At 45.1% G+C, this 13,670-nt stretch overlaps 1 protein-coding gene across 3 annotated transcripts in view; it reads right to left on the bottom strand.

Annotated features, from left to right (window-relative positions):
- Window positions 1-3,847: 3,847 nt before the first annotated feature.
- The window catches only part of LOC149329819 (uncharacterized), a 79,544-nt gene continuing 69,721 nt past the window's right edge, over window positions 3,848-13,670 (bottom strand). For all 3 annotated transcript variants that reach the window (XM_089560507.1, XM_089560508.1, XM_089560509.1), the window contains 3 exons: window positions 11,870-12,058; window positions 9,139-9,396; window positions 3,848-7,082 (listed from right to left, as the gene is read on the bottom strand). In XM_089560507.1, coding sequence (XP_089416633.1) covers window positions 4,638-7,082; window positions 9,139-9,396; window positions 11,870-12,058 — 2,892 coding nt within the window. In that variant the 3' untranslated portion in view covers window positions 3,848-4,637. The remainder of the gene's footprint in view (window positions 7,083-9,138; window positions 9,397-11,869; window positions 12,059-13,670) is intronic.

Below are 13,670 nucleotides of genomic sequence, written 5' to 3'. Positions count from 1 at the left end.
TGTCAGAAGTCGCCTATTTTGCTCACCTGATCAACAGCCGGAGCACCGATGAGTTTGGCCGGGAAAGCTGTAGTCGTTACGCAGCTGACTGCAGCAAGGGTTCACATCTGCCAGGCCACATGAAAATTGGTCGAGTGCTTTATTCAGAACCTAACGACAAACACGTTTCCCATTAAGGCAGCCGCTTTATTTACGCGTTCTCGCTGGTAAGCGTGTATGTGAAGCTCTGGTCTCTGCATTTTGTTTAGTTTGTTATTTTAACTTCATGCCACCAAGGCCTTCTAAATCCTACCTCTACTTCTTAGCACCAGCTCACTACGAATATCCTTGCTCCGTATGTGTATCTTCCGCCCATCGGTAAGCAAAGAAGTCGCGGCTGCGTGACGCCAACGAAAGGGGCCTTTTTTTCACTACTGGGGGAAAAAAAAGTCTGGTTTCGTTGGCGGCACGCAACCACATGAATAAAATTTCTTCACGCGTGTTTCTAGGCTGAAATGTCCGAGAGCCGCCGCGGTGGCTCAGTGGTTATGGTGCTCGGCTGCGGACCCAAAAGACGCGGGTTCGAGCCCGGCCGCGGCGGCTAGAATTTCTTTGGAGGAGAAATTCTAGAGGCCCGTGTACTGTGCGATGTCAGTGCACGTTAAAGAACCCCAGGTGGTCGAAATTTCCGGAGCCCTTCACTACAGCGTCTCTCATAGCCTGAGTCGCTTTGGGACGTTAAACCCCATAAACCAAACCAAACCAATGTCCGAGAGATTACTTTTAAAGCGAAAGCTTTACTACTTGCACTTTCAGCCTTTGCCGTGGCGCGGCGGTGCCACCACCACCGGCGCCTAACGCCTGCGCTCTCCGCTAGGAGCGCAACAGGTGCTTTGTGACGTGACGCCGAAGAGAAGGGCGACCGACTCGCGCCGTCGCAAGCCGCGGCGGTGCCACCACGGCGTGGCTTCCGCGATCGAAGCGCGCTTTTGAGCAACGGCGCGCGCCGCCGCCGGAGCAGATCGCGGCGGCAACGACGACGGGCGCCTAACTCCTGCGCTCTCCGCTAGGAGCGCGATTGTGGCGTTACGCTGAAGAGATTTAGGCTCGACTCACGTCGCTAGAAAGCAGCAGCTGTGCCAACCACCAGCGCCTTAACATTGCTTCGCGGCGATGCCGCCTACCACTAGGGAGGCTCGTCGTAATGCGCGTAAAAGAGAGCGGCGAGCTACAGAGACAGATGAAGAGCGTGAAACAAGACTCGCTAAGCGACGTGCCCAGTATGTGGCTCGGCGAGAACGTGCGAGCTACGTAGATTAGCCAAGTGATCACCACAGCAGCACCAAGGTATACAATGAGTTTCACACAAGCACCACAACAAAACGACTATCATGTGAGCGAGGGCGTAGCCATGGGTATTGCTTTCGCGATTTCCGGCTTAACCAAGTTGAGCCACAGCCATTTTTTTGCCTTCCTTGATGGCAGCCGCCGAGATGAGAGCTTCTCTGTCGTGATCACGCACCCGTGTCTTTCTGCGCACTTCAATTAAGTCAAACGTGGTTTTCTAACTAACCGAAGCCCATACCTTAATGAGATATCTATAGCTTTGCCCAACTACTACGGAATGAGGCGGCAAGCCAAGTATCTTTTGGAAATTGGAGCAGACGGTTCCGGGGCAATGGGGAAGGCAGCCTGCGTTGCTCCAACTTCAACTTTTTAGTTTAGCCTAGTGGGGATGATGGGATTGAATCAGAGTGATCATCAGGTCTCATTTTCTGAGGATTCTTTGGGAATCAGTCGCTTTTGACGTTCTTTTCTTCATATTTTGAGAACAAAAAACGGCTGCGGCTTAACCCAGCTAAGCATGGTTATGCAAGCAAAAGTCAAGCTTGCATATCAAGCGTGAAGTCACGCTGCAGCCTGCTGTTGCCGTGCTGCGTGTCTGCCAGAACGTCGTCAGTTGTGTCATGATAGAAGCTGTGGCCTAGTGTTTAAAGCGCTTATATCATCTGTTGCCTTATCAAAACAGAAGCCTGCAATCTGAAGGCGTAGAGCGCACGTGAAGTTTGCATTATGGAGTCGGAATCCAATAAGTGAATAACAGTAGAGACTTTTAGCTGAGCCGATTTACGTTTTGCTCAGCTGGGAGCCCCCCAACGGAGCGCCAGCGGAACATAGCGCGAGTACAGAGTTTTAGCATAGCGTCTAAAACGCCCGAACGCGCGTAGTAGAGCGGAGCGCTATGCTGCCGCACCTATTTGTGAAAAACGGGTCTAAGCTGAAACGAATATGATTGACGCTTGCTTTTATTACGCTAAAATTGCTGAATAAAGACATTATTTGTGTTTCTAGCGTAGTCTTTAACATTAGTGGTCTTTATAATGTAATAGTGAGTATGCGTGGTTGAAAAAAAAAAAAAAAACTTAAGGCACTTTGATGGTCAAGCCGAAGCCCCGCTCACTCTCTCGCTGGGTGCTCTCCGCTAGGATGACCGGACGACCGGGTGTGCGTGCAGTGCCGTAAACTGCGAAAACGTGCTGGCCGTCTGAGCGTTACGCGCATGCGCAGCAGCGTCCCCTCTCGGCCACTCCGCTCCGCGGGCCGCTGGCCCGCTCTGCTTAAAGTTTCTAATACCGATGCGCGGCTAAATAGAGCTGCACCAGGGAGGACAACGCGAGGCGCGAGCCAGCGTGGACCATTTCTGCAGCCAACTGAACACGTGACCAAGCGCAGCCAATGTTTGAGACTAAAATGGCGACAGAACGCACCCGTCACTTCAGAGCAAATTTTCGAACTGTCGATTTCTAAAAGAACTGAGTTTGACCGATATCGACAACAACGAAGCCAGAGAAATATCAAGCAATCTTTTTTTGATGCCGATTACATTAGGGTGTTGCTGCAGTATGCTCCTTTTCATACCTGGTTCAAAGGATCATGTCATTTTTCGGTGAACTTTTTCGGAAAAAAAGGCTCGGGTTATAATCGAGTAAATACGGGATGTCTCATGGAACCTTAATTTCAGTAAGTTCTTACAACTTTCGCTGATTTTAGCTGTATCTGCGTGTCTTTTCAACGTTTCATTCAATCCCACTAGAAGTAGGATCCAAATTTTATAGCCTCCAGCAGTTTCTCTCTCTCTCTCTTAAATTGCATTTCTGAATTTGTCTTCCAGACATCTTTCATGCTAGGTACAGTCGAGCTCATGATGTCGACTTTTGATGAGGTTTACTCATGTTTTCATGTCACATTTTTTCCTCCGGTCACTCACATTCTGTCATTCCATTTTATATGTGATGCAATGACGGCAGCTCAAAGGAGGCACTAGCTGCGCGGGAATAATAAATGATTTAGGGTATAAAAACTTCCATCCCACAGGAAAATTCAATTTCAAGTCAAGTGAAGGTGCTGTCGTTTCCTGTCTGTCGTTGAGAGCACTGGTTAGTATGTCTGGATTGAGTAAAAAACCAGCCGTATTGAGAGCAATGGGAGACCATCAAAGTGCGCTTGTTGTTATATTTAGCGTTTTTGTATCAGAGACATCTGCATTCCAATCAGCAACTTGTATTTCACCTTGGTGATGCACTGTAAGCATGCGTGGAAATACAGCGCACAACATAGGCGCTCGCATTAACTGTCGCTGCAGTCTGTCAAAGGAAACATATGTAGCTGAGCGCTTGACTGTTCCTATATAAAGATTCCAGCTTTTTTATGTTAAAGACATGTTGAGCTCAGCGGAGGGAAGCAAATGAGAGAGGGCTCTCTTGAAGACACGCTTCCCATGCAGATTTCTAAAACGCGGCGACTTATGCCGATGATTTCGCTCATGTTATTTTGTAAACGTGGCAAAGAAGCAGTCTTACGTGCACCGTGGAAAAAAACGATTTTTTGCGTATTTTTTCGCTTTATTTTCGGTATGTTGCAAAAGTCTGGCAAAGCCAAAAACAAAAAATAATGACAAAAATGCAAGAATGCTGGGGCATACCTTGGCTACAACATACAAAATTTTTTTCTTCGCCAATGACACTCGCAAATTGTGTCGTGCTCAAAAACGGTGCCAGGGCCTAGATGTACGCAATGTAATGCACACACTTAAAATTAGGTGACTGAAAAACAGATGCGAAGACTAGCAGGGCACAAAAGCTTCTCTTTCTTGAACATTGTCCACATTGTCCTTTCATCAAACAAAACTCATTGATTAAAAAAGCAAAGCCTACCGAATGTACCACAACCCTTTGTGCGAGCTTTCTTCCTAACGAAGTTAGGGAAACGGTGCTGTGCACTCAATGCGCAGCAGTTTCTTTACTGAAATTTTTCATGTGCTCCACCAGAAGGACAATAACTACCCGCAGATTATTATGCGTGAAGCCGTAGAATGGGTATGCTCATGCAGCCCTCAATGGCGTATTTATTTCGCTACTTTTCTGTTCGCAAGCAAGAGAAAATCTTTCTCAATATTTGGCAACGTTCTGTAGTCGGGATATCCGGAGAAATTAAAGTTACTGGTCACCGTAAAATATGCGTTCACCGACTTTACACATATAAAATGTGTGCTATAATTTCACTTGTCAACTTTAACTGACCGGTTTCTTAAATATATTCCAGAATTAATTCCGCGACGCTCACACCTGACTCCCCTTCTCCGGGAAAAGCTCTTCATATCAATCATCTCTAATGTCCTGAAGATTTTTTTTCTCAGAACCGTATGCAGGCAGGCCTTCGGATTGGGCATTATACACAGATGCATAGACGCCCGTCTCTCTATGTGGCATGTTCAAAGGTTGTGCACAATTAAAATTGATTTGATATCGACCAGTCGGACCCTTTGGAGGCTCTAAATTATTTCCGGACGCTTGGCTATCTTGACTGAAATTGCTTGCACGGGTGCATTCTGTAATGGTCGCCGTAGGCGCCGACGCAGCGTCGCTCATCGTTTTCGCTCGCACTGCCTCCTCTTTTGAGAGATCTATTTTAGCAGTGTCAGCCTCTGTATTGCTTTGGCGAGATCCGAGCGGTGTGTTTTGAAAACATCCTTTTTGGTTTGAGCGAAGATCGCGCTCGTAATTTGGCAGCGAATCTTCAGAAGATTTTGTCCTCACCTCTACCGCCTCTACTGAACCCTCAGCTGAAATCCGGAAGGTTCTTGCCGTAGAGGTTGCAGAAACTGAATGAACTGTTCGTTGTGAAGTTGCTGTCGAGAAATCAGAGCCGTCAAGTTCAGCTTTCAACGAGGGCACACTTGGGAAATCTTTGTCGCTGGTATCCTCTGAATCCTGCTTTTCACTTGAAGGGACCTCTTTTAAACGCGCTTCTGTTGTGTATTGGACAATGAAAGACCGCTCATTTCTGGAATAGCTTCCCGCTGTGCGTGGAGTCTTTGTACTTCTGTTTGCTCCAGACGGCGGGTAACCAGCTTTATGCTTGTGGTACTGATACCCGGAAATCTGGCAGTCGCTGTTGCGCCGTTCACCTGTGAGTAAAGAATCTAAATCGGATTGTTTTTTCAACAGCTCACTAGTTTGAAATGAACTTCGCTGATCTTGGTGAGTGAAGTGTAAGCCATCGACGTGGTCCTGTTCTCTCGGTTTCTGCTGTTCATTTGAAGGAATTGCTTTGAGATGGGCCTCGACCCTGTTTTGGTTACAATGGGTCCTTTCGCTCTCGCGACCTGAGGGTCGCTCTTTTCCCGAGGATTTCTCTGTGATGCGTCTACTCGCGCTTCCGGCTCCTCCAGCTGAAGCGTGACGAGCTTCATGGTCGTGAAGTCGGCGCTCGGAATTCCGGGATTGGCTGTAGCTTTTCCGCTCATCTGTCACTATGGAAGTAAACTCGAGGTCTTTTCTGATCAGTTCACTAGTTTCAAATCTACTTTCGTGACACCCCTGCTGAGTGAAAAGCCTTCCATCTACGTGGTCTTGGCACTCTGATTTCTGCTTTTCTCTTGAAGGGAAAGCTTTCCGTTTGGTCTCGAGCGTTTTTTGGTCACTGTGCGCCACTTCATTATCAAGACATGGAGATAGCTCTTTCCTGGACGTTTTTCCTGCTATGCATGCACTTGTTGTGCTTACGTTTTCTCCAGATGGCGGGTAACGAACTTCATGCTTGTAGTGCTGGTGCTCGGATTTCTGACCTGCAGTGTGGCTCTTATGATCACCTCCTGAGGACATTTTCTTGGGTTGGCTTCGGGACACCTGACTAGTTGCGATGCTATTTTCGTGAGATGCTTGCTGACTAAGAGGTGCCCTATCGATGTTTTCCTGTTTTCCTGCAGGAATAGGTGTCATTTTTCCCGCTGAACGTATTGCATCATCTATGCGAACGCGCTTTGGTGCTTCTTCACATAGGGCACCAATCGTTTCGTGCTGACAACGTTCTGAATCGGCTGCCTGAATGCTGGCACGGTTATAACAGTGATGTTCCTCTGAAGAAGCTGGTAATAAATTTGACTTTTCTGCGGGCGGACTCATTAGCAATCCACGGAAAAACTTTAATCTAGCTTCATTGCTATCAGTGTGTTCAGAAGGATCCACTAAAGCCCTTGATTCAGTCGTGCATTCGTCAGAATGTAATGAGTCTACCTTATGTTCGGTACTGCTCGCCCCAGGTAAGCACTTGTTCTCCTCAGGCACGCTTCCTCTGCTGTCCTGTTCTGGGCGATCATGTTTGAAAATGGGCACCAGTTCACTAACATCTGGGCGCAAGCAATCGGCGACTGAAGATGCTGCTGATGAATTTGGCTCTTGTGCCTTCTCGGAGCATGTTTCTTCACACGTCTCTGTTGTCGTGATATATTGTTCCGAGAGCGCTGTGAATTTATCGACGCCCCGTTTAGACGAACCGAAGACAGATGTATGCTGAGGGTTACAAGATGACCATCCCACTTCGTTGTCGCGACAGCTTCTTATTGCGACAGTTTTTTGAGACGCTGCTTCGCCTGCCGCCGTAAATGTATCGGGTTCGTCTGACACTAGTCGTGTTGCGATCTCAGCCGCTTCTTTCTCGGAGAGCATGCTAGTTTCCGAAGGTAAGACTGCTGAAAAATTGGCTTTTAGAGTGGCAGATTCTAACAGCTGCTGATCTGCATCCGGGTTCTCCTCCTCTGCTGCCTGAAAAATAAATGGAAAGAGGAAGCATTTTTCTCTGAAGTACGAACCTGGCAAATATCTTTTTTTTTTGCATTACAAAACCACTAGGAAACACCGCGTATCAAAATCATAAAGATAAAATATGAAAAAATAAAGGCCCGCCACTCCACACTGCACTCCTACTCAAGACATCAAAGTACCGACGTATTTTTGTTGCCCAAAGCTGTGACATTTTTAACCGTTAGAAACATTTCATGCCCCAAACACTGAAGGTGAGTTCACTTTGTATTTATCACATCGCTTTTAGTGCCTGCTGTTTATAAAAAAGGATAGACTTGAAATGTTTTTTTTTTTAAAATGGGGCAGTGTTGAAATACGTGAAGGGGAATCTTGCTTTCAATTAGTCGTACGGCAATTTCTTCGTAAACACCAATAAGTGTGATGAATAAACAACGTGACCCAATTGACTGTACGGCCTTGCAATGCCATGATGTCTTCTCACGGGACGACATTCACGATGTTCAGAATTAACCGCGACAAATGTATCTGTGGCGCCAAAGTTGACAGGCTCGAAAGCCAACGTAGATGCGCCACGTAGTCATGCAGTAATCTTGTAGTGGGGCTGCCTTTTCGAGCGAACGGTGTGATCTCTGGGAAACATGTCTTTATAGTCGGGCACAACTTAAGTCCGCAGTGAAGCTCCGCCCACATTCAGGACGGCCGCAAGGAATTCATCCACGACGAAAAGGTAGTCCCGTTGTTAAAACTGTTCTTGTCCCGTAAACAAGAAGTTAACAGTAAGAAAAAATGTTATAAGCTCTGGAATTTTTGTACCTGGCTCGTTTCATAAAATGAAGCATTATAAAATTGATTTCGTTTGCACTTTTGACAGGCTAGTGGAGTAATAGAGTAAGCCGCGTACCGATGCACAGTGCTAACGACTGCTGTTTTTTTTTAATTTGTATCCGACTATAATAGCTGGTATCTGATATACATTTCCCTCTTCTACGCCAAATTAAGTGAGGCAGTGGTAGCTCCTCAGCGTGCCAGTTAGTCTTTCTTCTGCTACCTCTAAATCATTCGCGAACAATTCGGGTTCATTCTCGTAATGGGAGCCTACTTTTCAAGGTGTGCACTCGATTCGTTGCTCACATGGGTATCATATTATCTGGACTCACCTCAATGCGAAAAGGAAAGTCCTGGGTCAGGACGTGCAATCGCCATAGTCATGTTGTCGCCCGTATGACGTCTATGGCAGCGATATCATTGTTACAGTAAAGATTTCAACTGCTTTTTTTTTATACCAGCGGATCATAAAGCGAAACACCTAGAATACGTCTATACACAGAAGGATATGGCTATGAGCGAGGTAATTAAGGCGAGGTAATTATATTGGAGCTAAGATAAAGAACAGCAAATGGACATTGGGAAGACAGGTGACGCTAGTGGGTGGTGACCTATGCGTTATAGAGAAACACGCGGGATCCTAAATAAGGCAAACGCAGCAGGGGTAACAGAGTGTCATTTGGTATGGTGAAAGTAGTAAGTCTGCGGCTACTGAGTTAGAGAAAATTTTGTTTTCAAGCATAGAAAGTTCAAAGCAGCATTCTCGGCTCTCAGTGGACACTTCAATCGCAAGTGAGAGAACGAAGGAGAGAGGGAAAGATGCTGTAATGATGGGAACGGTAATAATTTAAACAACCTGCGGATTTTTAATGCGCACTTCACACAGACATCTTTTTGCGTTTAGCCTGCTTTGAAACTCGGTCTCCGTGGCCAAAATTCAATCTGGATCCTTCATGACAGTAGCAGAAAGCCTTAATCACTCGCCAAACAGGGTGGGTGATATAGTGGCCGCAGCTGGCACCAGAGAATGTTAATCCGTAATTAATACAATTGATTGGTGTAGAGGGCGTAGGCTTAATTTTGTGGGATGTGGTGGGAATGATTATTCTGTGGGGTAGAAAGAAAGGTTTCTTGCATTTAGCACTATCACTTCTGCCTTTCTAGTAACTGGAATCCAGGTTCTTTTGTTTTTTTGAACCCTTCAGGATTGAGTCACCGTCCTATATCTTACCAGACTGCTCACAGACGAAGTGTGAGCTTCACCGCTGAACCCATTTCTTGTCTTCACACTTCCCTGATACGGCGCGGTGCTTGTGTCGCTACGCGGTTCTGGGTCGTCTGTCCCTTTGCTCATCTTCCTGCCATTTTTTTCCGTAGCCGGCCCTTTGTCAGAGGAAGTCGTAGCGCTGTTCAAACTGCCTTCTTCTTGGGGAGTATGATGAGTATTCAAATTCTGGCTCTCTGCATCTGGCCTCGGTTCCTCCATGTCCTGAAAAAAAGTATGAATTATAAGCGACTAAACCTACTGAATCTAATGTGACTTTTCCCCAGCATAATACAAAGCAATATATTATATCATTATACATGATTAGAGGAGTTAAAACTTTCAAATGATTTGCATTCCCACATCAGAGAGCATTGTGTTACTAGCGCCATCTTCATTATTAAACAGTAATAGTGGTCCTAATAAGACACCTTCATTTCTTGATTGGAAAGAACACAGGGAGAAAACGTTGAGTCCTTTTTTATCTTTATGACAAGTTTACAGTTCGCTTTGATATTTCTGCATGCAGACTTGTCGGCTAACCGCACTAATCCGTACGTGCTGCCCGCCAACACATTAAAATCACAGTGAGGACAAAAAAATGGCTTGCAATAATCGGGTACAGCGTTCTAATTAAAAAAGACCACTCTTACCAAGACCCAATATTATATGCTAAAGAAGACAAAACGAAATGGGTATGCCACCTTCACCGCCCTATCTACCGCAAAATGCTTATTTGGGCGACGTTATTTGAAAAAAATGGCAATCCTCGCTTCCCTGTGACGGCGTGACGAAAGATGAATCGACAGGGTGGGAGATCTATAATTCCAATTTTCTTTGCAATGTATCCACTCTGATTCCTGACAAGTCAGCATAGCACGAAAGATCCATAGTATCAATGTCAGCTCTGAATATTTAGATGGAGTCCTCTTCAATGTTCCCATAAGTAATTTACAAGATTTAAGAAGAATACGAAGTCTAATTTATGCCGCCCTCTCTGGGTTACTGCAATAATATGTAGAGCTTGATGAACTACATGGCGCCCTTTAAATTCTGGCCACACCAAAGCATTTTTTTTCTTTCTAATGTTGCGCAACACATTTCTAAACAAGCGCCATCATATCGGAATAAAAATGGCCGTATCGAACACTAATTTCCAATTTTCCCGCCTTATAATTTGGATTTCAATTTCAGCGGGCCAACGGTGGCTCTTACATCACAACTAAGGCCAGCCTTATGAGAGACAAACATTGTTGTATTGTACGCTCTATTTTTATGACACTGATGCTCTAGCCTGTCCCAACAAGTGCGGTGATGGAGACTGATAAAAAAAATATCTTTTAATGAACATTCCTATACTCTCAACCTAAACTGCGCATAACCATCTTCGGGCTGCTGATGCAGAAAACGAAAGCGCACTGCGAAAGAAATTCAGACCTACAGTACCTCCGGCTTGATATGTATTCATCCATGTTTACTGATATCCCACGCTGAAGTGTAATGAACGATGCTCGAAACGAAAATGTTTCTATTTCCTACGCGTTTGAAAAAGAGAATTTCTCCAAAAAGTATGCAAGGCAGAATTCTATTGCGCATTTATGTCTGTCGATGTGACCTCCCCTCAACTGTTTTTTTTGTCAGCATGTTTTTCTCAACCTTCTACATACAATTCAGACTGCCTGGCTAGAGGTGTCAGCGTTCATTGTCTTTTGCTGGTAGCAATAACTAGCATGACAAAACCAATGTTTGTTTGTGTGCGATTTTTTTTACTTATAATTTACAGTGATCAACGTTTCTCATTAAGAACGAGGCTCGGTTCGAAAAGCTTCGGCTGCGTCGACTGTCCATGAAGCAGCGTTGCTGAAGAAGAAAAAAAATCTTTTACTGAATCTGGAAACCTTCGAGTTAGTACACGGAGTTATTGAGACAACCGCTGCGTTTTGCTTATAACGAATATTGGTGCTAAGAAATACTCTCTACCAGTAACCCGTAGCTCGGAAGGATAGTTGCGACAGAAGCACAGGCATTGCAACATCAAGAACTTGTCTCTAAATGCATCCTGCGCTGCCGCCGAAATTTATGGCTGAATGGAATTCATTTAGGTTGCACCGGTGGCTAGCCAATGTAATCACCACAGGCCCTAGCTCCTCAGTACCTTGCGTGTGCTGGCGACTTCTGGGTGTTCGTGTTTTAAACTGGCCATCTGACAACATCTTTTCAAGGGCATCAGCGGCTGACCCTTATAAAAATGGTCTATAGACAGTCTATATACTTCCTATTGACACTACTGACTTCCTACAGATATTGCTTTCTGTCTATTATTTATAGTCTATGGACTGTCTTTAGACAAAAGTCTACTAAAACTGTATGGCTATAAGTCTATAGATTGTCTATAAGCTGTCTGTGGCATTTCTATTGCCTATAGACTGCTCTATAGGATTTGTCTATGGACAGTCTATAGACTTCATAGACAGAAATCTATAGACACTCTATAGACTTTCTAATTTTTTTTGTTACGCGAATATGCGGTGCTTGCATTCTGCTGTTCTACCCTAATGCCTGATGTTGCATCAGACTGCAATCTCGTTATGACTCGGTTCTCACTTAGCAGCACATTTAGTTCAGCGACGTCCCGTTCAGAAGAATGGAAGGGACAGTGAAGCTTATTGTTAAGACTGCCGGAGGTCGAAGAGCACACCTCGTTGTTGGGACCGCTGTTTGCTGGGACACTTCCTTGAAATGGCGTCTCGCATGGTTTTCCGTCGTGTGACAGTTCTTGCATTTCTATGTTATTCCCCCTTTCCTCCGAGGCGCCAATAGTACTGAAACGCAAGGCTTGAGCGATAGAGCATAGCGCTTTATCAGACTCTGGTTCCTCCTTCATGGTCTGAAAATAAATGAAGAAAGCAAACATTTTGGTGGAAGATACTTGACTGGCAACTTTTTTCTATTAGCACATCATCCATGGAAAAAAGAACACCGTTTCAAAGCCTCAAAGAGGATCAGAAAATTTTGCTTCTAAATACCGCAGTGCGCCTTCCCGTTTCAACATCACCGCGCCGTTGTGTTACTGTTGACCTCAGCTGAGAGTTTTCCAAACCAAACCAAACCAAACCAAACCAAACTTTATTTTATTTTACAAATGTGCATACAGTCTTTAGGATGAGCCACAGGCCAAAAGCTAAAGAAAATAGCTTGAAAATGCCTGTGGCTCATCTAAGAGCCATTACAAAATAATAAAATAAACACATGCATACAACGGTGGCAGATCGCATACGAACACACTGTAGAAAGAATTTATAATATTTACGATTGAACTGATGGGTACACAGAGATGTAGTTTGAAACTAGAAAAAAACAATTAAAACTGAACAAATGCATTTGAAAGTTATACACTGCTGGGTTGATTACAAAGGGGAAAAGGACACCGATACATACACAAACTACAATATATGGATGCGAATACACTGAAGGTGGATTCATACAATAGATGTCACGACAGTTTCGGCGTCATATGTATATCTAAGGGGGATGGGATGTGAAATAGTGTCAAAAGATTTGTTCGCAATTTCAGTTCTTTACTGAGACACAATTTTTGGTAGTTCCATAACGTAAAACTGCGATAAACGAACAATGTGTCCAAACTGGTCATGTGACAATATTGCCACGGCTTCCTTTCACTCCAAACTCGAACATGACATCTACAAAAAAAAAAGGAGGTGGGAAGTATTTTGGCGTCAGTGTTGACTGGTTCGACCGCAGCCGTAGGTCCAGCAGTGGTCACATCAAAACGGCAATTCTGTAAAAACGGCACGATACCATTCAGATCAACGCGCGATCGATGTATAAATCCTTTACGCCTTTTAATCAAGTCTTCCGAAATGTGGCACTGATTGCTGCTCAGCATACCTGTGGCGCATCCCTCCTTGAAACCCTCAACTAATCCAGCGCATTCACTCCACGGTTGCCATACGCCATGCGCTTCTCGATTCGCATGACCCTACGGGAACACACTCTTGAGCACGCGCTCACTTAACGGCAAAACGGATATTATTTTATTCTCGCTGGCCTCGAGAAAGAAACGGAAGACCTCGCTTGGGATGCCTTTCGACGCCGACATCATTTCGCCCGCACGACCTGTCTGGGAGCCCCATCATTGTGAAATTAAAATTTTTACTACTGTTTTTTTTTATAACACCGCATCATAAACAGAAACAATGCCACTAGGCTAGGAGACCGAAGGGCGAAGATTGTGGGTTAGAGAATGGAGGCGAGTGAATGATATCGCAGCTGAGATAAAGGGACAAAACATGGACATTGGCAAGCCTTGTAATGCGCGTAGCAAATAACCTATGGCGTCATTGTCAAACAGGCCGGATTCAAAGGAAGGCGAACGCAGCAAGGGGCAGCTGAGAGTCACCTGGTAGGATGACAGTAGGAAGTTGACGATCGTAGAGTGAAGTAAAATTGGCCCTTAAAAAAGTTAGCTTCCCACTAGT

This window comes from Amblyomma mixtum, chromosome 9, assembly GCF_055824585.1.
Source record: "Amblyomma mixtum isolate Tamu chromosome 9, ASM5582458v1, whole genome shotgun sequence".
NCBI classification, from domain to species: domain Eukaryota; kingdom Metazoa; phylum Arthropoda; class Arachnida; order Ixodida; family Ixodidae; genus Amblyomma; species Amblyomma mixtum.
Note: the sequence above shows the minus strand (reverse complement) of the source record. Positions and strands in the feature narration are given on the sequence as shown.